The 20090-nt window shown below is 54.4% G+C and overlaps 5 protein-coding genes across 5 annotated transcripts; 1 reads left to right on the plus strand and 4 right to left on the minus strand.

Moving 5' to 3' along the window:
- Window positions 1-964: 964 nt before the first annotated feature.
- On the minus strand, window positions 965-2949 carry BGZ61DRAFT_2135 (uncharacterized protein). The gene is made up of 2 exons (XM_046238039.1): window positions 2158-2949; window positions 965-2105 (listed from the first exon to the last, which is right to left on the minus strand). Exons 1-2 carry the CDS (start codon window positions 2865-2867, stop codon window positions 1073-1075), a joined length of 1743 nt encoding a protein of 580 aa, XP_046111544.1. The 5' UTR covers window positions 2868-2949; the 3' UTR covers window positions 965-1072.
- Window positions 2950-4516: 1567 nt separating this feature from the next.
- On the plus strand, window positions 4517-5179 carry BGZ61DRAFT_2316 (uncharacterized protein). Its single transcript, XM_046238228.1, has one exon. The coding sequence runs from the start codon at window positions 4698-4700 to the stop codon at window positions 5112-5114; it is 417 nt and encodes a 138-aa protein (XP_046111545.1). The 5' UTR covers window positions 4517-4697; the 3' UTR covers window positions 5115-5179.
- Window positions 5180-5729: 550 nt separating this feature from the next.
- Window positions 5730-6347, minus strand: BGZ61DRAFT_542910 (uncharacterized protein; the record flags this gene model as incomplete). Its single annotated transcript, XM_046255239.1, has 1 exon — window positions 5730-6347. A coding segment is annotated over one exon (465 nt), but the record flags the coding sequence as incomplete, so codon positions are not given.
- A 7236-nt stretch (window positions 6348-13583) lies between these two features.
- BGZ61DRAFT_470282 (Met-10+ like-protein-domain-containing protein) lies at window positions 13584-15194 on the minus strand (the record flags this gene model as incomplete). The annotated part of the gene is made up of 5 exons (XM_046248059.1): window positions 13584-14102; window positions 14162-14580; window positions 14633-14710; window positions 14764-14865; window positions 14939-15194. 5 exons carry the CDS (start codon window positions 15192-15194, stop codon window positions 13584-13586), a joined length of 1374 nt encoding a protein of 457 aa, XP_046111547.1.
- Window positions 15195-16907: 1713 nt separating this feature from the next.
- On the minus strand, window positions 16908-19850 carry BGZ61DRAFT_436974 (uncharacterized protein). The gene is made up of 14 exons (XM_046244055.1): window positions 19479-19850; window positions 19264-19391; window positions 19114-19146; window positions 18933-19062; window positions 18836-18877; window positions 18648-18706; window positions 18517-18595; window positions 18445-18462; window positions 18339-18382; window positions 18002-18136; window positions 17898-17950; window positions 17822-17845; window positions 17536-17681; window positions 16908-17484 (listed from the first exon to the last, which is right to left on the minus strand). The coding sequence occupies exons 1-14, from the start codon at window positions 19718-19720 to the stop codon at window positions 17370-17372; spliced, it is 1248 nt and encodes a 415-aa protein (XP_046111548.1). The 5' UTR covers window positions 19721-19850; the 3' UTR covers window positions 16908-17369.
- Between the last annotated feature and the right edge of the window lie 240 nt (window positions 19851-20090).

Below are 20090 nucleotides of genomic sequence, written 5' to 3' on the forward strand. Positions count from 1 at the left end.
GGAGAACGACATAATTCGCGCTTTTCATGCATCAACCCCATATCAGGTGTAAAACTCTTGTTAACTCTTTTTATCATTCCCGCCGAGTGCGCGTGATTTTCCATGCCGTGCCTTGCCTTGCCTCCTCCCCCCAAACCCAGACCTATAGACAATGAATACACAAACGCACTGGAAATCTGCCCTTATTTGCTTTGCTCTTTGCTTTCCATTTCCTTCGCCGTTTACCAGTTGCCTTTCCTTTATTTCCTTTGCCGTAATCGCCCCGTGCCGCCCTCCAATTCGTAGCCCCCACTCTCCTGGGATATCATGAAGAAACTGCCAGAATCAAGTTGCAGAAAAAAAAAATTGTTTCAACGCCAAGGTCCCCGGGCCCGTTGCCCCCATGGTCCCTCCATCCGTATCCATTCCCTCACGCCCTTCTTGTTGAGGCCGTGAGGGGCGGTCACGAGGCCGTTTCGTGAGGCGGTAAATGTTGTCGATCCAGTAGCCCTCCAGTAGCCCTGGTACTGGCTCCGGCACCGGCCACTGTGTCCGCTGCTCCGGCCCTTGATTGTTGTCACTCGTACTCGTACACAGCCCCCCCCTTTGCGCTCCTCGGCTCCTCGTGATCGCTCCCTCGGTGCTTCAGGCTCTTTTCATCGAGAGCGTTGCTTTTCTGTATTCCGGTTCCGCCTCTCTCTCGCTTCCACCATGTCTGTTTCATCTCGTACAGACCCTGTATGATAAATAGGTCGAATCAAAATCGCTTTCCAAGTGCTGTCGTGACGTTGGCCTGGGATCCAGTTGTATGTAACCTGAATGTCCTCGAGACGCGATGATTCTGATAAATAAACGTCGTGGGGAATGCTAGCAGCCATATATGAGATGCTCGTATCAAGTAATGCGCCCTTCTTCAAAGCTGCCTCTCCAAAATGAGTTGCAGCGCATCGGAATTGTCCTCGTCTGAGTGGCCTTTGGGCAACTCGTCGTGTGAGATGACCCTAGTAGGTGAAATTGCCGACACATGCTAAGCCATTAGATATTAGAGTTAGGTTCCTCGGCCGCCGTAATGGATGGCTTGGAGGCCACCCTATTACTTCCTCCAGCCCACATTCCAGATGACATGGGCAATGTCGCGGGCTGTGTTCACTGTGTCAATTACTCGGCCAAAGATGCCCTCGCCATTTGCTGGGTCACCCTCCTCGTATGGCATGAGCATCCCCGAGGCTGTGCGTCGCATGCCAGCAGGGTCGTCACACAGACTAGTGGAAGAGACGGATCGCTGGAGTCCGCCATTGGAACCATCCGCAGGTGGCGATGCCCAGCCAGATCGGGGGCTCAACAATGCGTCGTCCAGGCCCTCGTCGTCGTCCTCTTCGCCAAAGAAGAACTTGCCGGAATGCTTTGAGGGTCGGAGTGTCTCCTGCGACGAGGATGGGGACATGAGGGGGCTTCGTGAGTGCTTCATGGCCGTTTCCTTTGGCTCAGGTGTGTCCTCTCGGTACTTGAGGGTAGTTGATGGGAGCTTGGCGATCGTCTTGCCTTCGGCAGTCTTGGTCTTGCATGCTCTCTTTCTGATGACAGGCCGCTTCTTGCTCGTCATGCGCTTCATCATAACTCCATCATCCGAGTCACTGTCATCGCCGAATGGGTCAGACTCCACGGCAACATCATCTTCATCGTCGTCGCCCTTAACATCAACGGCGATGCATTGTTCGACTTGCTCGTTGAAGTGAATGTGTTTCCGCTCAGTGCTTGGTGAGGTGATCCCGGAGGACTCCGCCGAGGGAGCCAGACTGCTGCTCTCCCCACTCATTCTTCTTGATGAGAAGGGATACGCAAAGTAATCCGTAGCCGCGCGTCCCATACGGGGCCTCAAGATTCCCCTAGTTTCCTGGGCTTGGACTGCTGCCGTCGCTTGCTTTAGTAGTGAGGCAGTAGACAATGATCTCTGAAGCATGACTTCCGACATGCTCCTCTTCTTGAGGATGGGTTTCTTATGAAGGTTGATGAGCGAGTCAGCCTTAGATAGTGACAGACTTGATGGTTCGGTCTGGGTATCATGGATAGGCTTGTTGCCTGACTGGAGGGGGCCATAGAGCCAAGTCACATCACAGTCCTTGAGCCTAGGAGGTGTTAGTACTGGATGCAAAACGAACTGAGTGAGCAGGTGTGTACCAATTGAGGGATTCGGGTGAAATTGTCTTGAGATTGTTCTTGGCTTTCATCCACGTTCTCCAGGAAGCGTTCTCCAATCGGGCACTGTTGGCAAACTCTCCGCGCCGGGTCACAATGTACCTCCAAGAGGACCAAATATCTTCTTCCCGCCATTCATGGGACAGATAGTCGACCTGGCGCGACGGCCTAGTCGAAACAGCAGTGTCATCTTCTGCGTGGTCGCCAAACTCGGGGGTGCCAGGTCTTGAGGTGTTGTTGGAACCGTCGTCGGAGCTCCCGTGGTCAGCAGGCGAAACAGTGTAAGAGTCGCCAGTCCGGGGACTCGGAGGAGGCTCCAGGTTGTCGTCCGGGTGGAGTTGGGGGTGGACAAAGAGCTTCTCCTGGGCAAAGGAAGGGAACATGAAGTGGTCTTCGGGAGATTCTGCAAGACCCAGGTGGTCGTCGTATTCGGAGGCAATGGAAAGATTGGTGGCCGGGGTGGAGGCGCAAGACAGGTCGGTGGAATCAGCGTGAACGGTGCGTGGGGAGGAAGGGGTTGAAGAGGATGTGGAATCGGAATAGGTCTTGGTAGGAGTGCCGTAGGAGTCGTTGAGGTGGGAGGCTGTAGAGAATGCGGAGGATGCGGAGACGAAGTTGGCGGAGGAGTGGGAGCGCCTGAGGGACGAGGCGGCAAAGTAACCACTATCGTCCGAGGTAAGAACGACGGCCATGATGGAAGACGATGGGGGTCCGCAGACGGGACCGTGACGCCGCAGCACCCGAAGAAATACTTTGCGGTTACAGACTCATGAGTGTCTATGAGATGGATGTTGAGACAAGATGGGATTTGGCGTGGGGAGGAGGAAGATGGGTTTGCCGACGGGTGGGGGGCGGGTTATAGGGAGCGCCGGGCAGGTGGTAGAAATGGTTTGGGACTAGTTTGGTGGTACCGAGTACTTCCACCTCCGTACGCGACGACGAGCGAGTGATGGGTCTTGAACCTGGTCGAGGCGTGGTGGCGTTGGAGCGGATTATGCCCCAGGCGGTGACGAATTTCGTGGGGGAAAAGAAAGGACGGCAGTCGGACCGGGGGTAGGGTGATGCAATGCGAGTGCGCCCGATTGTGTGATTGACGACGAGCGAGCGAGCGCTCCTTGTCTTTATGTAGTGCTGTTTGTTGTTGTTGAGAGTCCAAGAAGAGGAGGCCGAGGACGAGGACCAGGAATAAACGGGAATGGAAGGAAGATGGGGTGGGAGCCAGGAGGATGCAAGTAGAGATAAGGGACGAGAGGCACACGGTATTCATACACGGGGGTGCAAGTTGGAAGAAGAGGATGGGAGGGCAAGGGGAGGGGAGGGGACGAAGTCAATACAACTTGGCGACCGAAGAGGGCCTAGGATCGATTGGGGACGAGACAGGCGAACGGTATCCGTACTGTCCAGCGTCGAAGGGAACAAGAAGCGAGAGTAGACTCAGTAGAGTGCGGCGGGTGAAGACGGATCGGCGCTTGTTTCTGGCGGATTTGCTCTGCGCAAGGGCATGGGATGGGTCTGCGATGGGGACCGGCAGGACGGTGCAGAGTGAGGTGCAGAGTGTGCATGCCTGCAAACTAGAGCCCCCAGGCACTGTAGGTCCCAAGCCCCCCCCAGATGTCTCGCCCTCGGCCCCCCGGGAGGAACATCACGCACGCAGAACGCCCTACTCGAACCGGGACTGGATTGGACGGTTGCCGTAAAACAGACTAGAGGCTGATTGAGGGGCGACGAGACTCGAGACTGAGCACTGAGTATGTGCCGGGGTTGTCGCGCCAGGGCCGCCGCCCAAGCCCAGGTCTCGCTTCTCCACCGGCCGGTCGGGTTGACGGGCGAGGGAGGAGGTGTGGATGTACGTCCCTGTGGGAGGGGGAGTGCGTTGTATTGCTGTACTGTTGTACTGGAGTGCCGAATTGACGCTGTATCGCAGTATCGCTGTATGCGCAGGGCTAAATTCAGTCTGTACCGGCGATGGTAGGGTAGGGATTGGATGTGGGGAGAGAGGCCCAAGTCTAGACGGTTTCTATCTACTACGAATATCACTCTCACTCTCTCATTCTGTCGTCACCTCCCCTGGCATTTTCTGTTTTTTCTCGCTCTCTTCGCAGCAGCACGTCCATGGCACGGACAGCAAACGCAGGCCCAGCAAACTGCCTTCCGAGTAAAGTAAAGGGTGATTGAGTCCAGGTGTGGGTGGAGGCGTGGTGGTGGTTCTTCGGCCTCGGGAGGGGGGCGTGGGGTGTGGCTAAAAGCGTGGGAGGTCGGTCAGTGGACAGTACCGTAGCGTGGGTGTTGTCTTTGCGATATCAGAGTGTGTGACTGCGTGTGGCTCCTGTTCTGCCTCTGCTTCTGGAGTCTGTGTGTCGAACATACCTTGCCGTGCGTGGAGGTGGGATGGAGGGAGGGTTCGCGGACGTCGAGTCACTGTAGAGTCAGTCTGCGGCCCCTGTGGATTGCGCGAGCGTGGGAATGGTGGTGGTGCGTGGGTGTGTCCACTTTTGCGTGGGCGTACGAAGGCAGCGACGGGAATGAGGATGTTATCGGGTTCCGGGAAACCAAAGTCCGCGTCCTGGCTCGAGAGAGAGAGAGCTCGGCATAGCGACGGAGGCGATCAAGGGAGACCGGTCCAAGGTGAACGGAACGCCATAATCAGTCAGAATTCGCCGCAGACGACGCCGTTATGCGATGCGATGCGATGCCGCTCAGTTACTGCACAGCACCCAGACGACCTAAATTTACTGGACGCATCGGCAGCACACACATTACGGCGCCGGCCACTCGCTGTAACTACCCCAACTGTGCATAGCGGCTGGGGGGCCAGGGCACACCACGAACATGCTGCGCAGCTGACTGACAGCACACGGGCAGCATCACCCGCAGCAACAAAAGAGCCCGGGGCCCCCAGGCACGTCGAGGCCGCGGCCGGTGCACGGCTGCAAACATGATGGCAACACGGGTCAGTGTCATTTGCATTTGGTGCTTCATGACCGGGGAATTTGATGAATTGAATGAATTACTTGAATCAAGGACCAAGGGCTGGCAGGGTACCTAGTATACGACCGCTAACAGGCAACAACTCCACTGTCCGTGTCCGGGGGCGTCCCGAGAGCACCGCGGCGCCGCCCACTCTGTGCCCAACGGCTCCTTAATTATGACTTCTGTCCGTGACCGAGCTCGCGACCAAGGGCCACGGGGGACGGGGGGTCCGTAATTGGATTGCCTCCCCCGCTCAAAGAGAAATCTCCTGTCCCGTCTCCTGACCGGCGAGGGTGCCACGGTCCCAAGGTGACGAGGTGCAGAGGTAACTGTACCGCGGCGTGCCTGGGCGGAGGGATCCTCATGACGAAGAAACGACGCCGTTTCCCGTCAGGGCCCCCTTCAGCCGCAGTGTCGCAGCAGCACGACATGGCAGGTTGCTCGCTCCGTGCTTCCGCGCCTCGTCAGGCACTTCAGAACCCCCGAGTCCGGGGCCCGGCGGAGGCGGAGGGTCTCGTGCAAGGGGAACGAACGTGATGATGGGTCCCTCTGGGCACGAGGACGCTCGGAACTCCATCTAAGTCGAGAGTAGGGGCAAGGGGGCAAACCCGCGGTTGGAGGCGACAGACACGGCCGCGATTGAAAATGCTAGCCGAGGACCAGCGGACGTTGCAATCATACCTGAATTGTCCTGGAGTCACTCAGCAAATCGATGCCCTCGCCCTCTCTCTCTTTACCTAAGAGCTACTACCTTCTCCTCTCTTACACGCTCTGTGGGCTCTAATACCTCTTTCTGGCTCGCTGCTGGAATTCAGTCTCCAACTGCCAGATCCGACATGCCTTGCTAGGGGCAACCCAACGGAGCGGTCCACGATGGAGGCCACGCCAGCGCCCCGGGGCCCACGACTAGTTCCCCCGACGGCCCCAAGCGGCCCAGCGAACTGGACCAGACGGAGGTCGGGCAGGGATGGGAGACGCCAAAATGAAAATCCTGCACCGTCGCCTGCTGCTGGGACGCGCCAAGCATCGTCGGATTTTTTCTTCCTCGCCGTCGGCTGGCTTGCCAACATGGAGGCGAAGCGGGGACGGGTTCCAGAAGCAGCGCGTCTCGGTCCACCGAGACCCTCCCCTGGCCGGGGATTCGAGCATGGGGCCGTATTGGACAGAGCCGTAAATTGGGCTCGAAAGAAGAAGGAAATATGAGAGAAAAAAACTTCTTTGCAATTTCTGAAGCCGCCTGAATCCTCGACGCTTTCCGGGGTTGCTCAGATGCGGTTGTGCCTGGGCACTGGGCACTGGGCACTGGTGCTGTCTCACCGTGCAAGGGGAATGTTTGCGACGACCCTGAGTATGCCCAATTTGGCCATCTTGAAGCGCGGCATTGTAGGCCCGAGCAACGAGCACTTTCCCTCTCCCGTATTCTCTAGACTATGGCTGTGTGGCGTCTTCCATCCCCCTCGATCGCGACATGTCGCCTCCAGGTCTCGAAAAGCCCATTGCTCGAGTACGAAGAGACAATGACAATACCAAGGAAAGTCTGGTATCATTGGGCCGTCGTTGGTTTTCCCTGGGTAGCAATAGAACTCTGATAACATGTTACTCTCGGACAGCACAGCCTCCGTGTGTACGAAGTATGACAGAGGTATGAGTGGATGGATCCCATGTTAGTCGGAGTGCATGCCGACGAGACCTGTAGGAAGAGCCTCCTCCGCGATTCAAGTGGAGAAGGGCCAAGTCTTCAACCGAAACCTTGCTCCTGGGCGAGCTCGGCATGTACGAATACGGCCAACGTAGGGTAGGTGTAGCTTCAACGTCAAAGAGGGGATATCTGCGTTACGAGGGACTTTCTGTCCTCGACGGACCCAGGCGTGCCTGGATGGAGACTCGGGCCGGGAGTTGAATGCATTGTTGCAAATTACCCTCTGGATGATGTGTCCGCCCAGGCTCAATACGTAAGATGGAACCTACTATGTTGGGGCCACCTCATTGACTTTGCAACCATCTGCAGCAATTTTGCAACCATCAGCCACCAACAAGACCACCACGGGGGCCACCGAAGAGGGGAATAATCAAGCCCTTGTTTCCCCATCTGTCGATATGCATTTGAGTGCCGTGAGTGGCTTCGTACCTACTTCGGCCACAATATGGGTTGCTGTTGCATCACAGGAATGCACCAAGAGCGCCTCTGGCGAGTTGTAGATACGGACACGGGTTGCTTACTCGTCTTGAATGGGCCAGTGTCATTAAACTCCTAGGGGGGTTGTCTATTACATTATGCGGTGTAGGTTTGCTGCTCGCTGAGGGAAGAGCGAACGGTTCGATATTGGATCTTGGACTTCTCGGTGGACGAAGATCGTTACGAAAATGGCATTCGTCTCGCCCCCCGTACCTGGCTAGGTCGCTGTATGACCGAGGTATGATACAGAACTGAAGATTCAGTCGTAAATGATAACATTCCGATCGCGCACAAAGCGAGCCTAGACTAATTGCCGACCCAACGAGACCGCATTCTAAGCAGAAATCGTATCACTCACAGATGGCGCGGTGCTTCTGTGCCGCTGTGGCTGACGCCATGGAGCATTGTCCGCCACCCAAAGCTCCTTTGAGCCGTAGTCAAAGCCATCCCCTCCCGGTCCCGCTGCATCGCACCTCGTCGTCGTCCCGTGACCTGCAGTTGAAGCCTCCTCCGTGAGCATTGTGGCACCGACTTATCCCGCGATGCGACCACTGACTCAGAGGACAAGCGAGCCAGAGTTGAGGTATTGAAGAGCATGGCACGACAGCCAGCTTGGACAGTAGGCCGGATTGGGTGATCCGTATTTGGATCGGTATGTATTCTTGGTGTTTCGCTGGTTGGTTGTTGGTAAATTTTGTCGGGTTTTGCTGTTGCCTACCCTGTGCCCAGTTCCAGAAGCCCGAAACCACTGTGAGCCCTGGAAGACCACTGGCTTCAGCGAGTGGCTGCTGGAGAGACTCAGGTCAGACACGCAGGCGCCCCAATCTGTTCCCCATCCGAACCCCAGACTCCCCCAGAAATCACTCCCTGGCGCCCCGACGCCCCCGGATCACGCCCCCCCCGGGGCCAGGTATCCGGATGAACGACGCTTGTTTGTCTCTGATCGAATCCCAGCCATGTCTTACCACGTACTTAGTAGGTTGCGATGCAAGCGACCGTGTTGCTCACCGCGGTGTGATCCCGGCATCCGAGCCACAGCTACGTAGCCACTACTGTACACCTTGGCCATCTCACTCGTCGCGGCGCCCGGGTTCCGGGGCGTTGATTTTGCCTCTCCTCTCGGATCGTCCTCCGTCGAAACTCTCCTGTTCAGTTTTCTCCCTGCGCACGCTCGGCCTTCTTCCGATGGGCTCATCCACCAGCCGTGCGCGGTCTCCCTTTGGTAGGCGGATCAGCCCGAGCCGTACGGTTGTACGTAACTGAGCAGGTCGGCTACCTAGTCGAAATGCATTCGCCTCCTCTTCCAGCCAAAGCCACCGCCAGAGGGCAGGGCGGGCTCAGCACAGGACGCGCCAGACGCCAGCGTCCTCACGCCATCATGCTGATGATACTACCATTGGAGCATGGAGCATGGCGCGTGGAGCATGGCGCATGGAGCATGGCGCATGGCGCATTGACCATGGGGATCGGAGCCTGTTGTGAAACGTCTGCACGCTCCTTGAAGGGCCAATCCACGTTGGCGTATCTGACGTTTCATTCGCTTCGGCCATTGGTCAACTCCGACCCATCACCATTCTTTAACCTCTTCGCACGCACACTCTCTCGATGCGGCTATGCGAACACTGTCTTATCCATTGAAAGGCGCCTTATCTCGAGAGCAGCTCGGATGCGCCACACCAGGCACCCTTGCTGCACGTCTTCCCGCAAACAGCTGTAGTCTCGCAGCAGCTTCGCAGAAGGCTTGCAGAAGTGCCGCAGAAGTGCCACTCAACCCCAGGCGCTCTCAATACGCCAGGTGCTCGACTCCAAGCCACTCGTCTCGCCAAGCACCGGGAAGCATCCTTGAAGCATCCTTGATCGTGACACAAAGGCCGCGGTTTAGCTCTCCGCCCTTTGTCATAGCCGCCGCCCGCCTCCTCACGCACAAAGGGCGGGGCACGGCCGAGTTGCCCCTCAGATAGAGCTATCTAATCGCCTCCACTGCGATAACGCGATACAGACACCTCCCTAGGTCTCGCTATCTACCTTTGGCTACTTTCTGACCTACGTATCTAGTTCCCGAACAGCTCCTCTCGTCTGTCTCCAGATGGTTGCCTTCAGCGATGCCGTTGCTGTGGTCAACTGGCCCAGCCACAAACCCCTCCTTTCCACATATCCCCTAAACTCTCTGGTGCTCGGCCGCTGTACGTCGAGACTTTCCGCAGGGTTGCGTTCGCGACGTGGAGGAACTCCCAGTCCAAGCCGACGCAGCTCTGCGAATAGATTCCTTATCCCAGGCTCTCCGGTCCTATCCCCAGGCTTGTCCACCCAAGCGCTTGAACTGGTTGCTGAAACCCACTCATCCTTGGTTGCCTCGCACTGCTGAAGTCGACACGAGTTGTGCAGCCGGTCAGCAGCGAAACACCCTAAGAAGCTCCCAAGGAGCTATCATCCCGGCCAATCCGTCCATCTTCTCTCCACCGATGAACCCTCCCTCAATCGAAACTGCCATAGTGGTGGGGAAGAGGCTGCCTGGAGCTCGGACTGCGGGTTCTTGGCTTGGCCATCTAGGCTGCTTTGCAGATATATGGGTTTCCATTGTAACGCTGGGATAGCCGAGATCATGGCGTTTCCCAACTTGTTATCGTCGTCTTCGTCAAATTGGTGCGGCCGACACGAGTGCCGTTCTGTCATATCTTGGATCAGCTCTGGGCGCTTCCGTTACAGTGGAGTTGAGAGTTGCACCCAGGAGGAGTCTCGGAGAGCCAGGATGCTGCAGATAATGTCATCTCCGAGCATCTCCTGCCTCCTGCGCCGGACATGATGGCGAAACTAGCCCAGCGTAAGAACCGCATCATCAGACAGAGGCGGCGACGAACAAGCGCCTTATCAACAACCAGCAGCCCACTCCCTGCCCACTCTCGCAACGTCGCTGTCCCACGCGCGTTCACGAAGAACCCCCGGTACTATGTACTACCTTGGCCAGACGTCGCAATTGGACTCGGCATGCAGTCCCAGGGTTCTTAGTCCTGCGGACGCACCTCTTGATGCGCGGCACCCTGCAATGCAACCCCCCCAGACGACCCTCTTCGCTGACAAGTCATTTCTTCACCGGTTGCCGAATCTTGACAGAAACCAGAGTGCCTGGGACCATGAGATGCATCGTAGTACCCGAGTGCTTACCCTCCAGCCTGGACGATGGCCCGGTGCGATACGCCAGCGCTGAGATTGTCATGGGAGTGGGATGGGGGCGAGGGTGGCTCCGTCGACCGTGTCAATCAGCAAGCCTGTTTCTGCTGCCGCCCACCTGGCCCGACGATGGGTGGACGGATGCTACCACGGCCTTCTTCGAGCTCTGACAGGCTGCAACCGGCCGCTACAAGCTTGGTGTTGTCAACTAGACCTCATCGACATGGGCGCCCCGCGGTGTTCCCTGTATTGTGGATGGAGGTGTCGGCAGATGGTTGATTGCAGGGCCTTCGATCTGTGCGAGAGGCCGTATCCAGTGCCTTCGACACTACTTGTCACCATTCCGCCATTGTTTTCTCTCTTCTCTCCATCTTTTCTCTCTCCTCCCCATCTTTCCTCTCTTCTCGCCCCGTCTGCCACATTGCCGCGTGTTTTTGTTCCGACCCTGTTGTTCCCCGCTCTAGCCTTATATCATCCTCAATTAAGACGAACACACCATGCACTGCCGAACAGATCGGACCAATCACTCGATTGCACAATTCCTCACTGTCAGCAACTTGCCGTACAAAATCACCCCATCGATCGGGCGACATGGCGCACCATCGTCGCCATTAATAACCCAACTTGGCGTTGGATATAGTGGCGCCTCTAGTCCGGGGGAAGGGCTCCCGATGCGTAGCTTGTCCGCTCACATTTGCAGCCGAACGCGAAAAAAACACCTCTCAAGGTTGAGTGTCGTTTCAATCTAGGATTTCAACGCCCTCGTTACAGCTCCTGCACCCAAGACTTGATTCTTGCTAGCGACGGGGCGACGGAGCCTGGTCCACAACCCCCTGCACCAAACATGTGAAAGCCAGCACTGTGAATCTCTTCACCACGGAGCGATGTGCTCTTCTATCAAACTACCAAATCGTGGCTTCTTGAGTCGTTCAAGATAAGGCTGGTGTAACATACGAAACCAAGCCCTTACCACCGAGGCGTTGCCGCCACTACATACCAATTTCTTTTCTCTGCTGTGCAACACCTCGACTTGACATCAACACACGCTGTGTGCGTTTATCCTCAGCCTCATGGCTATCCACTATCTACAGACGCAAGGGCCCTCTCCCCACTCATACCCCCCCTCATCCGGGACCGACGTGCTGCAGCAGAACCCAACTGAAGATAACCCTGGCACGGATGGTCGATGCATGTCAATCCTGACGCTGACCAGACGATCCCCCTTCTGAGGCTCCTTGCAAATCCTCGTGCTAGCGTTGGAGGACACGGTCCAGGGGTGGCAGGCGGTTCATCGTCTATCCGTGGATATCACTTTATCCCTGTCGGCCATCGATCGATGGTCCGCGACGGCCCGCTAGGAATACTGATCAACCAGGTAGCAAATGCTTGGGGGTGATTCGCAACACCGTACTGGATGTGGAGGAGGGTTACAGTCCTCCCTGTCACGGAGCCCGACGGTTGAAAACGGAGCTTGGCCGAGAAAACAAGAGTTCGTGCTCAACCACGCCCGGAATTTGCCACCTCCTTCGGTTTTTTTCGGGCCTCGCCGGTTTTACGCGAAGTCGGACTTCCTGTACCGGGGCCTCAAGAGCTGTGGTGTTTCTAGGATGCATCATGGATCCAGCCTCAAGCGTCTCCGCTCCCAAATAGCATTGATAATTTCGTCCGAAAGTTGCGGCATCCGGTAAAAAAAAAAAAAAAAAAAAAGCACTTCTACCCGCCACGTCAACAACTCTGTAACGCCCGAAGCGCGTCATTCAAGGCGTCATTGTCGGACAAAAATATAAGCTGCCCTGGAGAGAGTTGCAGTTTGGAACCAGCACGCACACCGATGCTGCCATCCCTGCTCGCTGAAGGACCCTGTGGTGTGCAACCAGCATGGCCCCCTTGGCAAAGCCATCGAACCGACGTGGGGCCATCCCGCCCCGGATGGTATCACGAACGGGGATATTCTTCCGGCCATCATATTCTCTGGTACAACTCAAGATTCGAGGCCGGCGAGGGTTTTGTTGCATAATCTGACCAAATCCACCTTACAACGCCTCTTCCTGCATCTAGACGAGTTGAGTCGAGAACTTTGTTGGCGCGTTATCGCTTGGAGATGGGTCAAAGAGCGATATGGGAAGAGAGCAAACTTTGAACCAGGATAATCTGTGACATGGCTTGCGAGGAATCACACCGACCGGAACCAACATGACAACGTACAGACCTTGGATTTACTGAACCCGCTGTACGACGTAGAAAAAGCAGCAATTCAAAATATCCACGGCTGGTAACCGCCGCCCTTAAACTCATCTTGGATACCATCACACCACATTGACATGATGCAGCCACAGCAAAACCCGTGGGCTGCATCATTGGCCTACCAAGCCACACGCAGCGAATGTGTAAGCATGGCCTTTGGCTGGTCCCTTGGCCATTCAGTCTTCCCCTCCACCCTCCGCAAGCTGGCGTTCCACAACAGCCGCATCAGGTCAAATGCATGCGCCATCGGTGTGCAGCCCAACGGCGCTGCAGCGCAACAACCAAGATGTGCCGGGGTAGTAGCAGTAGGGGCGTGTGCTTGGGCCCAGACCAAAGGGGCCTCGAGCACGCCTTTATGCAGGATGCGAGCTGGACGCCATCCTGGGCGAACTACGGGTTCCGCGAGGAGGGACGATACTCCCCTGTCCACGCCAACCTCCACGACTGGTCTCTGATGTGTTCGTATCGTCGATCTCCAGGCAAAAAAGCCCCGGCGTCCAGGATTGCGTTTGACCGGCTGCATGCAGGGCCTTAGCTCTCTGTATGTCAGTGTGTGGGTGTGTGGCTCATGTTGGCGTCGTCGTCTGAGGATCTGAGGACTGGCGGCCACTTTTATCGCGTTCTCCCACCATCATTTCGCCGTTCCCCGCGGCGGGGAAGGGAAATGGTCTCGTGGGGATCATGGCACCTTTGGCGGGAAACCAGGACGGGCAGGCCCGGTGCAATACAACACAGTACGGTATGATCGCTGTCACACCAGGCAGGCTGCAATCATCCAGTCTCATCGGGCTTGAAAAGAGCCATCGAGACCCTCCGGCCGCCCGCCGGGGCCGAAGTCAACCGGGGCTATCTATGCTCTCGGAGCAAAGGCGACGTCGCGCGGTAGTCGGAAAGTAGCGCAGAACATCCGCTTCGCGGGTGCGACGTCCCGGACATCGTAGATAAGCACCTCGCCATCATTTTCGGGATCTCCAGGCTTGAGCATGAGGCCAATTTCCTTTTCGATTCTCTGGCAGATATCGATGAGGGGGGTCTCATCGTCGGCCTTGACCGAGAAGCAGTGGACGTGGACCATGGGCAGCTTAGCTTCGGTGTGGGGGGCAAAGAGCTCCTCATGACCATGGTAGAGGCCACGGTAGTTGTGAAGAAACTCGATGGCAGACGCTGGTAGGTTCATGACGAAATGCGAGATAGTAGGAGGGACTGGGATCCGGATAGGCGTCGGTGGGGGCGCCGTTGAGTTCCTAGGTTGCTTCGAAGGCTTGATCATCGCACAATCACCACGCTTAGAAGCCTCGAGCACGAGATCGGCGGCCTGATGAGGGAATTCGTGCCCATCACAATTGAATGGCTTGACGTATTGAGAGACCTGGACGCGACTGTTAGCCATGAAGCTATCATTACTGAGCTGAGCAAAATGAAACCTACTTTGTTCTTGCGGATCGCTTCCTCCAGGTACCGGTAACTCTCCGGGTTCTTGTCGTTTGCCCAGACAAAGACGCCCTTCTTGCCAGCGGGCACTGCGAACGGCCCAATACCGGCCATGACGTCTGCAACTACCTCCCCTGGCTTGAAGAAACTTGTGATGCGCTTGTGCTCCGTGTCAAGCTTGCTGTTCCAGTACACCTTAGAGTAGTCGAACTTGAAGACACAACCGGCCTCGTTGATCTCAACATTCAGGTCATCGGGTCCGCCGAGGACTTCGTAGGCAAACGTCCGGTACTCATTTTCTGAGCCGACATTGTCAATCTTGTTGATGACCGTCCGGAGATGAGGGTTCTTATCCAACAGAACCTCCGCTATGAGTTTCTTGTAGGGTAGGTACTGGTTTCGGATGTTGAGATGAGCTAGCTGGGTTAGCATCCCTGATGTAGAGATTGGTGACCAGGTCTCACATACCGACATGTCCTACAGTGTTGAATCCACTGGGGATTTCATCTTGAAGTTCCTCTGGCAGGATAGCTCTCAACACGTCGACTTGAGTTCTGTCAGTTCATCACGCACCAAAGCACACGAAAGGAAATTCTTACCGTATGACCAAAAATCGTAGCCAATCTCAACATCATACGGTATGATTTTGAGATCGCCCAACTTGGCCGCCTCCTGAAGGACGGGACTCCAGGTCTCTGGTGCTACAATTTTTATCATCTGTCAGTCCTGTCATAGTAGGAGTGTTTGCGACAGTCAACATGTTCAGCAACTCACATGATGGCTTGATCTGAGGGGCCAAGACAATGCATTTCTTTCCTTGGGCAGCCAGAGCCGGGTCTGGGTCGGGCAGTACAGGGTTGAACTTCTCCAAGAAGAGAATCTCGTTGGTCTTCTCCAGCTCCTTGCGATACTTGGAGAGCAGCTTGTTTTCCTTGACTGACGCGGCGGCGGCGTTGAGCGTCTTTGCAAATAGCGCCCTGTCCAGCGTCTTGGCTGCCCGAACGGCAGCGGGTGCTCGGAACAGGTTCATGTCGCGAAGTTGCGAGGTTTTCTATTTGCCGCCTGGTCAGTCTCTCATGGAACGAATTGCTCTTCGCAGGCGACGGCAGAACTGACATCCATACTGGCGCTGTGATGCTCAGATATCTTTGGTATCCGAAGCACTGACTCTTACTGAGACAGGGATTCTGGAGAGGCTGAAATGAATTTTAGGGCTTGTGGAGTCACTTTTTGGTGGCCGCACCGCCACGACTGCCGCCACAGCTCAGAGTTCGACCAGTCGCAAGGCTGAGGCTTCACAAGGTGATGGTTGGTCAAGCACAAAATCCTCCCTTCTACTTCAACTACTTTGCATTTATCCATTACGAAGGTCATTGTCCCCATATCCATTTGACCTTAAAGACTAATATTTAAAAGATAAGAGACTTAATCTATATTGATATAAGCCATAGTATACAAGGTTTAAACCCAATATTTAATGAAACCTATAGAAGAGAACGAACTCTCAATACTAGTAGAGACAACTCAATAAGAGATGCAATATTATCAAATTCTTGGAGACTTTTCTTGACGGAATATGTCATATAATAGAGTACAATTCTTCATCCGCTTTATAATAATATTGATACTTCTACAGGCTGAACAGTGCTTATTTCATACATGGTGCAAATTACTGGAATACGATTCCTCTGTGCTGACAAGGAAGAGCTGGTATTGTTATACCGCTGCTTGGGATTCCCAGTAACTCTCCTCTCGTTGATAAACCAACTCTTCACCTTGATGCACTCCGAACAGCCATTTTGACCTTGCGTTTTCGCTCCGCGCCATCTTCTTTATGATTTAATGCCCGTAAACGAGCTCAAAAAATGCATTCCAGTTCTGACGACCTCCAAGACAAAGTGCCCCCACCGCTAGATGCCACCCTTGATGACCTGCAGCAGGGACTATATCGGAAACAATTAACATCCGTGCAGCTCGTGCAGGCGTACAAGGTCAGAATAGACGAGGTCAACAGCCGTTATTGACCTTAATCCGGATGCCGAAGCCACTGCTCTGGAGTTGGATCACGAGCGGCAGGAGAGAGGAGCAAGAAGGTAACAAGGTCTGTAAGACTACGCATCAACGGTGGCCAAACTGACCGCGGCTGCTGCCGCCTGCTTCATGGACTGCAGTTTCTTTTGAAGGACAACACCGCTACCCTTGACAATATTGAGGCCACGTCGGGTTCAACCGCTCTGCTGGTCACCGGACATTGTTTGGTCGTTCCTCATAAGAAGTCAGAATCGTAGCCTATTTTTTCGGGAATGCATGGTTTGCGCGGTGAATTTAGCTGTCAGTGTGATCAAGGCACACAGCACCTTTTGATTTGGTGATGAAATACATCACTGCGGATCCCGGTTGAATGTAAATGGGGACCCTGCTTAAGAGCGCGGCAGCGAGGGTGGGACGGCATTGGAACCTTGACGAGATGATTCCCGGCCTTCAAGGTATGTTCGGGCGGTCCTTTGACGAGTTAATGTTGTGGGTTTCTGGGGTTATTGGGGTTTAGGAATGATCCATCTTGTCCCGGTCTTGATGTGCCGTTATTTGTTAAAGTACACTTCAGCTGTAGTCAACGTCTAGCTGGGCTAATTAATGGCAACGACGGCGATTGGCCCATCATCTGGCCTTCCTGGGGTAAGACTACCAATGTCGCATAAGCATTACTCATGGATCGCTTGGACCTCTATAGTGAGACCAGTCGATTTGGTGCAAAAGGCCAGCCATGAGCGGTCAGTGAAAAACGTCAGGCATCTCCTCGACTTTCTCGAAACAGGTTAAAGTCGAATAAGCCGATCTTCTTAAACCCTTTGTCCACTCTGTCTGGCCAACCTCGTCATCTCCTGAAACTCCCATGTCATTGGTCTTCTGTCTACTTGGAAAGAGCATGAGCTCTTGTCACCGTTGTCAGTATGTGTGTAGCTCGAGAGAATAAAACGCAAGGACAAGTCACACGCATGTATTAGCGAGTAACATGCAGCCCACTAACTCGTGCATCGTCAAGCACTATAGCTTGCGCATCAACTGCGATAGTACAATACAATCACTGAAGGAGAGAAGCAAGGCCATAGGTTCAGTGTAAAAGTCGACTTGATCCAAACTTTTAATCTAACGCCAAATGTGGAACCCAAAAATTCCTCGTATAAACCCATAGCCATTTCCGCACCTAATTCTCCTTGGTCTGATCCTCTTGAAGATCGAGGTGGAATGATCGGATAATCGAGTCCGCATCGTCGATGGCGAGGGGACGGATGTCGGCCATAGCCTTGATCTTGCTTGTTCTGATACACAGTCAGCGCTGCCCAAGACGAAAAGAAGGAGAAGCAACTCACAGTAGCTTGACTTGAGCGTCGGTCATGTGAAGGCCCAGTTGCTCGACTCGGCTCTTGATCGCGTTCCATCCGGTCAGACGGTGCGCAAAGTGGACATAGCGGCCCAAGCCGAAGTCCGCGGGGTTGATAATCTCGTAAGTACTGTTCTCGTTAGTTCTATGTGGGTTCTGGAGAACCAGACTCGTGTCATAGAGCCGATGGAGCTCCTCAGGAAACTCACGAAGGTGCATTCAACTAAAAGAAGGTCAGCGTGACAGAACAGCTTAATTTCAACGACCTCACTTACGATTGCCTTGCTGTGGATACCGGCCTAAACAATAATGTCAGTACATTTATAAAGATTGATATGAATGCGGCCGTACCTTGTGGGTAAACGCACAGAACCCAGTAATGGGGTTGTTAAAGGGCACGTTGACTAGCCAAATAGTGAGTACATTGGTTCCTGCGTAGATACAGAGGGACTTACTGTGGACAGCCTCGGCAACCATGTTCTCGATCTCCTTAAGACGGTGAAGGTCATACTTGCCCTTGACGTATTCCGGAGCCGCCACGATCATTCTCGCAAGGAATGCTCCCAGGCTTGAAATTCCATTCCTCTCACCTGTCATCCGGGTTAGAGGAGGTTCAGATTTGCTGATTCGAGGACATTTGTACTTACCGATGCCAAGAACACTGGTATCAACATCTAGGAGGAGGGGTATTAGCGGAAGAATGCCACGACAACAGTTTCACAACGGGAAGCACTGGGAACCACCAAAACCCCCAAATGGGTCTGGGGCGTTGGATCAAGGAGGACAACTTACGGGTGGCGCCAGCCTCGAGAGCAGAGTACGCGTTGGCAACAGCGCTTCACTAATGTTAGCACATATGGTTTTTGATCTGTGGTGCGAGCGAGAGGTATGTGTTTACCAGCTTGTGTCATCGTGGCTGCTTTACGTTAATATACGTATACTCATAGAACAATTCCCAGATTTAACTTACAAGTGGCACTCAATATCGCACTTGACAACACCACGGAGGCATCGTACTAGATCGTAGACTTGTCTCGGCGACGCACAACCTTGTGATTTCAGTTCCTGTGCCGCCACATTATTCTGAGGTGAAATACTCACCGACGGTATCGGCAATACCGACACGGTTCACACCAGCCTGATCGACAGCCTTGTAAAGGCTCAGAAGGTCGACAAGGTCACCTGCATCAATGTTAATATTATGGTGTTTTGCGGCGCCGTACGGGGTTACTCGCTCCTAAGTCAATGTTAGCGTGTCATGTCTCGCGTCGCCGTAAGGGTGAACGGACCTGAATGAATCCTCGCTAGAAAATCGCACTTGGACACCTCGGCTGAGAACGAAGTTAGCATGATAGGTACGAGCGACCAATGGCAGATTTGATCTACCTCTTGATGTACGCGATGACCTCTAGGGCCTGCTTGGTGATGGCAGCCATGTCCTTGCCATGTGAATGCTCTCGGAGGAAGCTGGAGGTTCCAATGACGACGTCGACGCCGTACACGCCACAATCACACGCTATAGAGACTCAGCGCCGTCTAAAGATGTCGTTGCCAGTCCATAACCTACCGATCTTGGCATCCTCGAGTGTACACCGGGTATCTAAGCGGCACGATTAATATCATGAATCGGTCGAGCGAACGAAGGACCTGGCGCTTGGCCATACTAACGAGTTAGGATCTTGGCCTTGGAAGGAGGTTAGCACCAGCGTAGACGAACGGAGTGGCAGATGGCCTACCTTGAGGCCGAGCTTGCAGATGGCCTCGCAATCAGCACGGCTGCTTGGAGACGCGCAAGGTGAAGTCAACTCAATGAAATCAACACCGAATTCAGACAGCGCGGTGGCACTGTGAATAGTTAGTTATGTCTCAAGGGAGACGGAGTGAAAGGTGTACATCTTGATCTTGGTTTCTGTTCACATGTAAGTATAGGACAATGTGGAAAAGAGGGGCGTGGAAACAGTACCAGTATCGAAAAAGGCATTGGCAAACTGCTCGCCCTCTCGAAGAGTAGACTCAATGATCTGGAACTTGTCGACGTTGGAGAGAAAGTCGCCGACAGACTGGTAGGGCGATGACGAGTGGTGGGGAGCAGGAGGTTGGACGACAGGGGTCGCAGAGGGGTTGTTTACGAGCAGGCCATTGGTGCCGTTGGTCGTCTCGGGTTCGCCGCACATGGTGAAGGTTTATTAGGATTCGATCTTTGACGGTCTCGTTGATTGTATTTTTCGGGGTCCAGTGAAAGGTATAGAGGGAAAATTTAAGCGTGTTGAAATGTGAAAACAACTGTTGGCTCACGGGATGGTGGGGAGGGGAGGGGAGAAATATCAAATGCAGATTGCGGGGCACAAAACAGTTCGACTCGCCATACGTAATACAGTGTCAACTTAGACGAAAAATTCTGATTCTGTACTCGCTTGGCTCCATAAACTACCATAAAAACTCTGTCTTACAAGTTAGCTTCTCCACGTTTCCACTCTTACCCGCGAAAGCGTCGCAATAAACACACATTATTGGTCCTGGGCAGTTTTGTGAAGGCGCTACCTT

Source organism: Ilyonectria robusta (assembly GCF_021365365.1).
Source record: "Ilyonectria robusta strain PMI_751 chromosome Unknown BGZ61scaffold_1, whole genome shotgun sequence".
In the NCBI taxonomy this organism is placed as follows: domain Eukaryota; kingdom Fungi; phylum Ascomycota; class Sordariomycetes; order Hypocreales; family Nectriaceae; genus Ilyonectria; species Ilyonectria robusta.

What these genes read in the sequence shown, in the direction of transcription:
- BGZ61DRAFT_2135 (XM_046238039.1), bottom strand. Translation starts at nt 2,867, where the DNA reads ATGGCCGTCGTTCTTACCTCGGACGATAGTGGTTACTTTGCCGCCTCG. An exon ending in TCACCCGAATCCCTCAATTG is followed by an intron (nt 2,106 to 2,157) that starts GTACACACCTGC and finishes AACACCTCCTAG; the next exon opens with GCTCAAGGACTGTGATGTGA.
- BGZ61DRAFT_2316 (XM_046238228.1), top strand. Translation starts at nt 4,698, where the DNA reads ATGAGGATGTTATCGGGTTCCGGGAAACCAAAGTCCGCGTCCTGGCTC.
- BGZ61DRAFT_436974 (XM_046244055.1), bottom strand. Translation starts at nt 19,720, where the DNA reads ATGTGCGGCGAACCCGAGACGACCAACGGCACCAATGGCCTGCTCGTA. An exon ending in CGGTATTGCCGATACCGTCG is followed by an intron (nt 18,596 to 18,647) that starts GTGAGTATTTCA and finishes TGAAATCACAAG; the next exon opens with GTTGTGCGTCGCCGAGACAA. An exon ending in GGTTGCCGAGGCTGTCCACA is followed by an intron (nt 17,951 to 18,001) that starts GTAAGTCCCTCT and finishes CTATTTGGCTAG; the next exon opens with TCAACGTGCCCTTTAACAAC.